This window comes from Cryptotermes secundus, unplaced genomic scaffold (genome assembly GCF_002891405.2).
Source record: "Cryptotermes secundus unplaced genomic scaffold, Csec_1.0 scaffold2437, whole genome shotgun sequence".
Lineage (NCBI taxonomy): Eukaryota > Metazoa > Arthropoda > Insecta > Blattodea > Kalotermitidae > Cryptotermes > Cryptotermes secundus.
The window spans coordinates 211,190-222,807 of record NW_019721044.1 but is presented as its reverse complement, the minus strand read 5'-3'; the positions used below and the strand labels follow the sequence as shown (position 1 = coordinate 222,807).

At 38.1% G+C, this 11,618-nt stretch overlaps 2 protein-coding genes across 7 annotated transcripts in view; one reads left to right on the top strand and one right to left on the bottom strand.

The window, feature by feature from the left end:
* The window catches only part of LOC111875369 (titin), a 21,917-nt gene extending 14,194 nt beyond the window's left edge, over nucleotides 1–7,723 (top strand). Inside the window, exons 5-8 of the mRNA XM_023871572.2 lie at nucleotides 1,300–1,466; nucleotides 2,236–2,403; nucleotides 2,930–3,424; nucleotides 4,118–7,723. Of these exons, the coding sequence (XP_023727340.1) occupies nucleotides 1,300–1,466; nucleotides 2,236–2,403; nucleotides 2,930–3,424; nucleotides 4,118–4,230 (943 nt within the window). The 3' untranslated portion in view covers nucleotides 4,231–7,723. The remainder of the gene's footprint in view (nucleotides 1–1,299; nucleotides 1,467–2,235; nucleotides 2,404–2,929; nucleotides 3,425–4,117) is intronic.
* Nucleotides 3,432–11,618, bottom strand: part of LOC111875370 (leucine-rich repeat protein 1) — a 14,390-nt gene continuing 6,203 nt past the window's right edge. For 2 of the 6 annotated variants that reach the window (XM_023871576.2, XM_033755794.1), the window contains exon 6: nucleotides 3,432–3,963. In XM_023871576.2, the coding sequence (XP_023727344.1) occupies nucleotides 3,906–3,963 (58 nt within the window). In that variant the 3' untranslated portion in view covers nucleotides 3,432–3,905. Of the gene's footprint in view, nucleotides 3,964–6,320; nucleotides 8,001–9,357; nucleotides 9,763–11,618 lie in introns of those variants that run through there. The other 4 variants (XM_033755793.1, XM_023871575.2, XM_023871574.2 and 1 more) reach the window with 4 other exon arrangements.

The window sequence follows — 11,618 nt, the reverse complement described above, 5'->3', positions numbered from 1 at the left end:
CCCCAGTGTAATGTCAGAGTGCATGTACATTACTTCATCCTGGCACTGTATTCCTTAGAGAATACAAATTGTGGTAGAATCATCACCTTCAAGACTTATACCTCTTAGTCTGTTCTGACTCCAGTGGAGATATCTGGGCACATTCATGGCATCTTATTGTTGGGCTACCTCATTCTCATTGTTCACTTTAAAAATATCTGTAGAATATTGTTGAGTACTGGTGATCATCTGTTCACTCCATGTTATCATACTGGTTCCTTTGAAGATGTGCTTTTTTTCAGGTATGGAGAAATATATTTAATTGCTCCTCTGTGTTTTGATTCAGAATTTGGTCATATATTTTATGCCCAGCTAATGGTTACAGAAGTCCTGTCTGTGCCGGTTCTGTTAATCCAGCATTCTGATCCATAGAGCAGTGTGGACATGGCCATGATGTGCTAGAACTTTAAAACAATCTACATTCTGGTCATTACCAATAGTGTTCTTTTGATGGTGCCACAAAAATATTGAAAATTTCATATCCAGACCTGAGTGTTGAAATTCAGAATTATAGCCAACATACTTAAAATTATTTATGTGCTGGTTTGAGATTCTCATAGTGGTGACTATGCATATATCTGTGTCCTGGGATGTGATGCTGTATATTCTCCTAGATCATTACCATCTACTCTAAACATGAAAGTAGCAGGCTCCTCTGAAATGTTAGTAATGATCAGGGCTCGGATTTTGATGACCTGAAAATATTTACAAAATGACCAAAAATATGACCCAAAAATGTAATATGGAGGGCCTGGATTTTTATGACCTGAAAATATTAAAAAAATGACCAAAAAATCCAGAAAAATGACCTAAAGGAGAAAAGAAAGAACACTTTGCTTCCATGTTATTCACATTTCAGAAAACATATGAAGAAAAATTCCCTAAAATGGCCAAAAATGACGACAAATACCCTTAAAAGTCCAAAAATTTACCAAAAAATTACCCCCAAAATGAAAAAATGACCTTAAACCTAAAAATGACAAAAAATTACCTGTAAAATTTACATTTCTGTAACCAGCAGCTCATATCCGAGATTTATATATTTAAGAGCATCGCATAGGATACAAGGAAAAAAGATGTCATGAAAATCTGGGCCCTGATAATGGTGTGCCAGACTACATGGCATTGCATCACAGTATATAAATTGAAAGGAGAGAGGCCCTTGCCCTTGGTCACTGTGTGCATTAATTAGAGGACTTTAAGATTAGGTTTGAAGGTACATTATTTTCAAGTGTATTAATTATACTCCTTTCATAACAGGAATGAATTTCTTGCGGTTCGCAATGCAGAAGGCAGCTTTTATATTTGTCAGGCAATGCAGAATATCTACAAAGCCAGTGCTCGTTTCCGGATACGATGGTTGTCTCAAGAGAAGAAAGACAACAAGCCTACTGACGTGTATATTCCAGATTTCTACGATGCCACAGGTTCAGATACTTTTCAGAATAATGCAGCACATAGAGTACTTGTCTCATGGACAAACATTAAGTAATATTTAGTTATGTGAGTGTAGAGGATCTCATGGCATTGCCTGTGAAGATTACTGTCTTGTGGCTTGCGATGCTGTAATCTGATAAACCATTATCAGTATTTCAAAGGGAACTATTGTCTCCATCTTCTGCCCGAAAGGTGGAGGCAGCAGATTCCTCTGAAACGTTGGTAATGATCTGCCAGACTTTGATGTGTCACAACCCAGAAAACAGTGATCTTCAGTGCTTGCCTAATGATGCTGTGCAGTGATATATTTGTTTCATTTCAAATCTCTGGAGGTTTCAGAGTCAAATTGTTGTGAATTTCAATACAGGTTCACCATAACTTTATAAATTTTTTATGAAAAGGTTAATTTACTGCATCTCAGCATTCAACAATGCCCCAGAAGGCATCAGTACAGTGGGGGGAACTATTTTAAAAATCTTACAGGTGTGCTTCCTGTTTGTGTGAGTGGTTAATAAAACCTAACAAAACACAATATTTTGGAAGCTAGTCATGTTTCCATCTTCACATAAGTGTATGAAACTCATTAGATGTAACTATTCCTTGTCTGTAGACTATGTAACAGACCCAATAGAGCAGGTTTCATACTTCCCTCTGGTGATAGAAGCAGAGCCAGATTCTGAAGTGTTGTGTTCCATTAACCAAAAAATGAGACAGTGAAAAGTGTCCAGTATGTATTTGCCCATTTCGTTTGGTTTTCAGAGTTTGACTGCATCCTTACAAGTCTGGAATTGGAGAAACTGGAGAAAAACAAGTATCATCTTCCAGAAGAAGAACGAGAAAGGACTCAGAGTATTCTTAAACGGGCACTTGATGTGGAAAAGGGTGTTGCAGAGAAGCCCCCTATCACAGAAGAGCATCCTGATGGATGTAAGTATGTTATTATGAGGATATGCATATTATTTCTAGTGGCAGACTTGTCAGGGATAATTACTGTGACCTAAATTGGACATGAAATTGAGAACAAAATTAATTTATCATAATCCAGTGTAGTCCCTCAAAGGAAGTTGAAGTGACTAACAGTTTTCTTAGTTCATAGTTTGGGTCTTTTATATGTACCTTTGAAAATTACACAAAATGATGGGAGAAATGTATGCCGTCATCTCCACACTCCTGAAGAATTATCTGACAATATCTGTCCTTCAGCTATTGTCTTTCTAGATATTTATCTTCCTCCTCCCACGTAATTTAATTCCTGTGGGGTTGTCCTTTGAATAACATGCAATATAGGATACAGTAAACTCCTGCAGTTGATAGAGTTGCTTTCCCTATTGCAGCTATTTCTGTTCTACATTTGGGGGGACTAGGAGTAAGGGAGATAATTATTTGAGTTAGCAGTCTTGCATTATTTTGTGGCTAACAGTATTTCCATAATAACATCTTTCACGTCTTCTAGTGGATTTGTCACTTTTCTGTGATGAGTCTCAGCTGAAGAAGAGAAAAAGCTTAAAGCGAACTCCAAGAAGGAAGGGAAAAGAAAATACATCGGGTGCAGAGGATGGTTATGAAGGGTTGACTGGTGATGAATCAGAAGAGGAAGTAAAAAAGAAGCCAAAACCAAACAAAAGAGTGGAGAAACCCAAGGTTTCTGTGAAGGAAAAAGTAAAGACGAAAGAGAAGCCAGTCGAGAAGAGGGCAGAACGTACCTCTGAACGTGGACGTGACCGAGGGCTGGCAGCAAAGAGGAGAAGTGAATCGACAACAGCTGCTGCAGCCGCCGCAGCAGCAGTCAAGAATGCTGCTGTGAAACAGACCGTGGCAAAACATGTTGTAGTGAGGCAGTCTCTAGCTAAGGCACCCGAAAAGAAACCCAGGATTGTGGCCAAGCCCACAAAGAAACCAGAGCCTGTGGCAGAAAGCAGTATTCCCACTCGGTCAACCAAGACAAGAAGTAAGCTTATTTCAAACTTCATTAACATTGTTTTCCAAAGTGTTTACAAGTTACTCCCTTTCAATGCATTTGGTGAAGGTTTACATTGGATAAATTATCATTGTTTCCATAATATCTTCACATTATGCTTACGATTCACTATACCATTTCTGCCCTTCTTGTGACATGCTTGACATCAGATTTTTATTTCAAGTAGTAGTGTGCAAGATTGACTTCCAGTGCAAGGTCAGAATTTTAAAAGCTTTGAGAATCTAGGTGAAAGTGAGAATTCTTTGTACTTGACCTTTTTTTTTTTTTCGTTGTAATCACAATTTACCATATAACACTAGCCAGTTTTTCAAACATCACTGAAGTGTACTGCTTATCCCTTTCTCGATGAGACACTCTCATTGCGCAGAGGAACAGAGAAAGATGCAGTGTGGGCAGAAAGAGGGGGAGAGAAAGAAAGATTTTGTTGTCCTCTTGATTGTATTGGCAATCATTACAGTTCTGGTGGATCAGGTAGTTTGTGTGCTTCTGCGCAGATCAAAGGCAGATATCTGAAAATTGTCAAAATTTGAGACTGAAAAATCAGCATTTGACTCAAAACCCATCATTCCCTCAGTTATATTTTAAAAAATATGAGACCCAACTAATGCTTACTTTTAAGGGTTTTTAGTATTTTAATTTCATTTTTATATCATTTTTATGCAGGTGTGAAAGTGACTTCACAGCCCAAGAACTCACCCGTTACAAGGACCAAGGAACGTGAGCACAGGGGAGCAACCCCTGCCAAAGGGAGGAAGAAACCAGGAAAGAAAGCTTAAACTGACAAGGCATGCAAGTGAAGTAAACAGTTAAACAAACAATTCTGTTTTCACAGAGGTGTGGATGTGGCAGGAATCAACATTTCTTCTCTGCCTTCACAATACAAAGGGAACAGTTTTTCTTGTCTGCTACCGTTTGTACACCAACAGACAGGAGTTTTATACTACAAGTGTATGATGGAACCTGGAGAACTTTAAGCACACCCTTTTTTATTCAGAATAATATGTGCTGAACCCGTTATTGATGGCTAACGAATGTCGTATTGTGGATCATTTGGGCAAAAAAAAAAAAGTATCATAGCGAAAATGTAAGGACCCATAATAGGTAAACATGATTTGGACAGAAACTTCTGAACAGTCATTTTGGTTATGCCACTGACAAAAGTAAATCCCTTCCCAACTGTAGAATTTCATACATACACACATGCAGTAATGATTTATTGGTGTCCTTGGTACTCTGCTGTGGCCAGCAGAGTTGATGATGTTTACAGTGGATGTATTTTATCATATGATGTTCGAATAGTACCGTACATTACAGAGTTGTCCTTGCCACACAATTACGTATGTTTGTTGTGTTGATGTGTGAAATGGATCGACCTTACAAGTAATGGTAGAATCTAACATTCTGATAGGTTCAGCGGGAATATTGACAGTTATATAACTTCTTTTCATTGCAAATTGTATACTTACAAATTGATACCATGATTGCATTTTACTTGGAAGTGTGTTTTAGGAGTAATCTTATTGTTTGGTTTTATTGCATAGCTCTCATATCTTATTGATTACTCTTCACTAGATAGCTTTGTATCCGTCTTTTCTTTCACTTTTTGATGAGAGATTAGTGGGTGAGATTAGTTTCATTAAAATAAGAAAATCGACACATATTACCGTAAAGAGTAATGTCAAGTTTGCAGCCATTTGTAGATCACAATTTATTTTCTGTTTTTGTGAATAGTGCACATTGCATTATGAAATTATTCATTTATATTAATTTAAGAAACTTGCTGGATGACTGGGAGATCTGTGCGACTAAAACCATAGAGGTGGCACTTAAGAGATTGTTAGTCTGCATTTCTTTTTTGATATGTACATTTGGGAATTGATATATTTTATCACAGTCCTTATGAAGATGAAGATTAAGGATATACATTTTAGAGAGCGTTATTGCTGTGCATTTGAAACTAGCACATTTCACGAGGTCTTAGTTTAGCGGACTGCATTATAAAATGCAGACTGTACTCCAGAACAGTCGAACCAAGCCACTAGCACACTTGGCAGATACTTGTCAGGCACACCTCACTTATTCTTTACACTGTCTAGATTGTATCCTAGGTAGATCTGAATTTACACAGACATTGTAGAATGTGCCATGTTTCTTAAATAAACCACATTAGAAAATTATAATGGACCTCTGCAAGATGAGATTCCAGTTAACTGCACATAGAATCTTGGATCTCATGTTCACAGGGCCATGTTGTATTTATTTTTCTATTTAACATTTCAAGGAATGCAGATTACTTGTAGGTCTTGGTGTGTCACAGGGGTGGAAAAATCCTGGGAGGCCAAAGGATGTAATCATTTTATTTAAGTATTGGTAGAAATGGTGGCCTTAGATGTGAACTTACAACTTTAAAAGCTGTTGTAGAGAACAACAGTTGCACTGTCAATGAAATGCACATTTCTCTGAGTTAATGTGCCTCCTTTATGATGCATTTAGGATATAATTTTGTTGTAAAGCATAAAACAATTCATATTTATCTAAACTGTTGTTCATAATAAAAATATTAAAATCATGATAAAATGAGGACATACAGGTAAATTACTAGGATGAGGGAGGACATAACTCCATACAGTGCAACCCTCGTCTAGTGTTACTCAGCGTTTTCTCTCAAATTCATTCCTTGAGCTCAGTGCTAAGTATCATCCATTGTACAGACTGAGTTTTTGGACCTTATCCATCTTTTTTTTTTATTTAAAACAACGATTTGGAGACTGGATTCTGTCTGTCTTCAGATAAAAAAGCTACTCAGTTGGGCCCAATTGGTAGAGCTAGTCCCTGCCTCCAGACCAACTTTTAGATCTTGTTTATCCGTTATGTGCAAGAATACTGTTCCCCAAAGAAACCTTAAATGGAGGTTTCAATGTATGTTGATAATCACATGGCAGTTACTTGTAATAATTTTCCTGCAATTAATGGAAGTTTGTGAAGTACAAAATTTATCTTTGTGGTCACACTGTAGATGATATATTCTTGTGAGATTTGAGATACAGTGATGAATATGAAGGTTGCTGTCTTCTTAGATATGATGTTGGTAGATCATTATCAACATTTCAGATAAACCTGTTTCCCCCATTTTCAGGGCAGAAGAGTAAGCTATATGAGGATCCCCCCCCCCCGCAGTTTTCCTTATTGCCGTTGGCTCCCTCTAGTGCAGGTCATTTTCTGTAGCACTTTCTTCCATGCTTGGCTTACTCTTCTACCTGAAGATGAGACAGTATTCAAAATGCTGTAATGATCCACCAGACTGTGTGGTGTCATCCTGGAAGAAAGTAATTTTCATGTATCGGGTTTTGTACAAGCCCATGGCAGTACATGCACTTACAAAACTCTACAAGGGAGTGTGTGGTCCCCTTTACACCCTAGCAGCCACATTTCTTACTGAGTCAGTTCTTTGGGCCTGACATTGGCATTCTTCCATCCTGTTTTAAACTTGAATTCATAATTTCCTGTTAGGGTGTATATAAATGAACCAGTGCTTGCTTTCTTAGCTGGCAGCTGAAGAACCTAGTTTACTTGGGGGGGAAGAAAAGAAAAACGTTATTACCCTGAAAATTTCTTGGAATATTTTTCCACCCCTGTTTGTAACATCCCTGTCCCAATTTAATTATTTTTGGCATCAGAGATGCCAACTTCTGAAGTAATATTTCCACCTCCTGTTGCAAATTTTGTGTTTGACTTACTGCATAAGTAAAACAGATGCCTGTAAAATGAGTCGTAGCTCACATTTTGTCACTGTTGTATGTTAGAAATATATTTAGAACTCTTCTCAGTCATCCCCTATCCTCTTGTAGAATCCTGGTAAAGATCAATGCACTAAATGGAAGAAACAGTTTGCATTCATACCTTTAAACTATGTTAATCCTTGTAAGTTATTAATTTGAGTTAGGAATTCCAAAATATGTAACAGTGAATATAATATGTAGATAATGTTAATGGGAAATATGGAGGGTAATTGGCATCTCTAATGTAAAATATTTTGCATATCAGGTTTGCAAAAAATCTTGGATGTTAATGAACATATGCAACAAATATATGAATGGTTGCAAATTTCACTACTGTGAACACAGCTGTACTGTAAAGAACAGTGATCAAACTGCTCCTAGATTTTAGCAATCCTGTGAAAGTATCTTATATATTAATTACAAGATCTGTAAAAGTATGTTTTCCTTCCTTCCCCTTTTCCATCATTCAATAAATGTTACAGAGAATTCATCTGATGTTTTTTAATTAGTGATATTAAAAACTGACTGCAAGTTATGTAGACCGGGGAGCAGTTATGGCAGTGTCAGTTAGCACAGAGAGGGTTGAGGATATCTATCACTGCAACACTGCCTAACTTGTTGCATTTGGAAACAACATACCATTCACTGGAGATCAGATGCAGGACCGACTTTGACCTGTGTTGTGGGTTCAGCCATCCCTGTTGATGAATGACAGGGAGGTTAGGACACCCACTGCCAGCAAACAGAACTTGACGTATCTATGCCCACTGTAATTTAGCACAGAGTAAGAGTTTTTGACACTATCAGTAGAGAAACTGGAGGGTTTTGGGCTCTAGCGTGACACTCAAGGCTCTTTACCAAGTTTGTATTTGTTTCTAAAAGAACAGTAAAATCACTTAAGTATCCATGTTCCACAAGGGATCATGACAATTTTGTGTGAAGAGCTTGTTTGCTTTTCCGCAATCATATTTCAGAAACTGGATCTAAGGGAAGAAAGATTCTTATTCCACTGGGTCCATTCAAAGGAACTAGTCTCAATCTTTGTGACTGAGGAAACTTGCAACATTGAACAGTGTCCAAAATATTAATTTCACTGTAACATGCCACCATTATAAATGTTTAGATGGAGGAGGATATAGTCGTGGCCTATTTCAGAGTACTGTACTACCTGCCGTTTGCACGGTAGGAAACAAATCAAAATCCTCTGGGTAGTTGGTGCCGTGGCGAAGACCCAGGTCAATAGTGTCCCTTCTGTCATGACTTCTTTCCTGGATATCTCAGGGTTTGCTTAGTTCCAGATATTCCACAACTGGCTTTTATCTATGTTGGGGACGAGACCATGGCTGTACCCCAAATTTGGTGGGACTATGGCAATGAGAATATGAGCCCAGGATAGCATAGTCGGTGTAGCCACTGGCTACAGGCTGGATGACCAAGGGTAGGAGTTTGAGTCATGGTAGGGTCAAGAATTTTCTCTTCTTCACGTGTTCCAGGCCAGCTCTGGGGCCCATGCAGCCTTCTGTCCCATTGCTACTGGGGGCTCTTTCCCCAGCAGTAAAGGGCATGGGCACGAAGCTGACCCCTCACCTCCAGCTAGTGCCTAGGTCAAGAAAATGTGGATATATACATCCACTCCACCATACGCCTTCATGGTGTAGTGCTTAATTAGTTAAGCACAAGGAAATTTTACCTTTACCAGTGAGAAGAGCAGACATCCGTGTCCTAGAAGTGATTCAACACAGTCCACCTAACACGTTCACTACTAATCCCAGGGTGAAATTTACCATGTGCCAGTGATGATGCCAGCAACTGATGACCTGTTACCACTTTGTATGTCATAAATGTCACTTTTGCCTATAGGTGACACTGTAGGAGAAACTTTCAAGAGTAGCCTGATGAAGCTTGAAAATTAAAATAGAATGACTTGTTTTTCATGTGTTTCCTATTTCAAATGTAGTTTGAAATCCATATTCTTTGTGGGTGGGGGGAATAATAGCTAGTCCAGCAAGTAAAATCCTGTCCAGATATATGCTGACTATAAGCCAAAATATATTTGGAATCCTGAAATCTCATAACAGAATCTTCAGGTGGTTTTGAAATATATGTGCAATTTTAAGGAATCAGTATAACTTTTATTGTGTAGCACCTGAAGGAGGTAAGTCAGGCTAATCTTTATACAATAATACATATCATTTTTCCCACTCATAATACGCACTTATTCATTAAAATCGCTTAAGAAATAATAACACTTCAGTGTACTTTTACAATTTTGTTGCATAAAAACATGTTCTGGACTGACAAACATTCATTCACATGTTCACACATTTATGGGAACAGTAAAATGCATCTGTTGGCACAACTGTATCAACATCCTGAGACAAGGTTACTGTATTGGCTATGTGGTTTAGTTGGAGCTGGACGTATTTTCTCATGAACATTTCAAAACAAGCTGATCCACAGACGCAGTAATGAGCATTATCTAGATAGAATACTAGAGTTCTAGGAATTATTTCTGGGGAGTAGAATATCCTGAAATACATAAAAAAAACAAAAGAATAAGATTCAGTGTTTGAGGCTATTCTCTTGGACTTAGTCCATTATTCAAAGCCCTGTTATATAAAAACCATTTATTTCCATGTTAGGATGAACAGACTGCAAAGAAATTTTGGCTCTGTTAGGCTCCTCACTCATGGAGCTGAGTCCTTCTTGAGAAGCTGCCAATTGTGCAGCTATTCAAGAACTTCCCAGCATTTTATGGAACCCAAAGGTTCATTACCATGCTCACAAGAGCCTTCCACTGGTCCCTATCCTGCGCCAGATCGATCCAGTCCACACCATCCCAGCCTAGCTCTAAGATCCATTTTAATATTGTTCACCCACCTGCATGTTGGTCTTCCTAGTGGTTCCTTCCTTCTGGCTTTCCCACCAATATTCTATATGCATTCCTCTTCGCCCCATTCATGCCACATATCCTGCCCATCTCATCCTCCTTGACTTAATCATTCTAATTACACTTGGCAAAGTGTACAAGTTATGAAGCTCCTCATTATGTAGTTTTCTCGAACCTCCCATCATTTCATCTCTCTTCGATCCAAATATTCTCCTCTCAAACACCCTCACTCTATGTTCCTCCCTTAATGTCAGAGACCAAGTTTCACAGAACCACAGGCAAAATTATAGTTCTGTATATTCTAATTTTTGTTTATAGACAGCAGAAAAGAAGATGAAAGGTTCTGGAGTGAATGGTAGCAAGCATTACCTGAATTCAGTCTCAACTTAATTTCCGCCCGAATCAGGTTTTGATTTGTTAGTGATTCCCAAATACCTGAACTGTGCCATATTTTCAAAACATGTTACCTATATTTGTCATGATTGTGCTCTGCATTATGGTGATGAGACAGCGCCTACATAGACCTATTCTCATATCCTGAGACAGAAACAGACCCCATTTTCCAAATCATGATTTTTATAGAAAAAAATAGGATGGACAAAACAAAAAAGAACAGTTTAAACATTGCTTCACACCACAATCAGCCTCAGACTCAGTTTCAGTGCAACATGTTTACATATACACTGGCTACAAATGGTGAAATTCAGGGGTCAGCATTTATTAATCTGAAGTTTTCTAAAAAATTTATCTTAAATGTGTGCAAATATAGCATAACACAGAATAATATTTAAACTTGTTTAGTATATTCATTTTACACAAACTTTAAAAGTAGGTTGAAGGTTCTTACAGTGACACTACAATGTTTATATATACGTAGGTCATACCGAAAGTCATGAGCAACTTCCTTTTGCATGCAACATGAGAACAGCAAACAAAAGAGAGTACGGTAGTAGGTGGAACCAGGTGTTGTGTTAACCTTCAGTGTCTTGTGACGTCAATAGCTTGCATCGTGTGACCAGTATCACTCCTAACAAAATGGCTGACAACAATATGTCGGATAGACTTGAAAGGATTCTGACGATGGTGTATACTATACTTCTTTTGGCTTATTTTGGACATCATCCATCGTCTGGTATGTAAAAGACAAAAGACCATGACGTTTCGGAGACTGGATCTGTCTCCATCTTCAGGTGGCTAGGGAAGGATAAACCTACTCAATTCAATTCAATTCAATTCATTTATTTCATCCATAGCTGTAGAAATTACAATTGGACATGTCAGATAACAACAACATTACAGCTCTTTCTAACGGGCCCAACTGAGTAGGTTTATCCTTCCCTACCCACCTGAAGATGGAGACAGATCCAGTCTCTGAAACATCGTGGTCTTTTATCTTTTACATACCAGACGATGAATGAAGTCCAAAATAAGCCAAAAGAAGAACAATGTCGTTTCACCAGCGAGCTGTCATCAAATTTCTTGTGAAAGAGGCAAT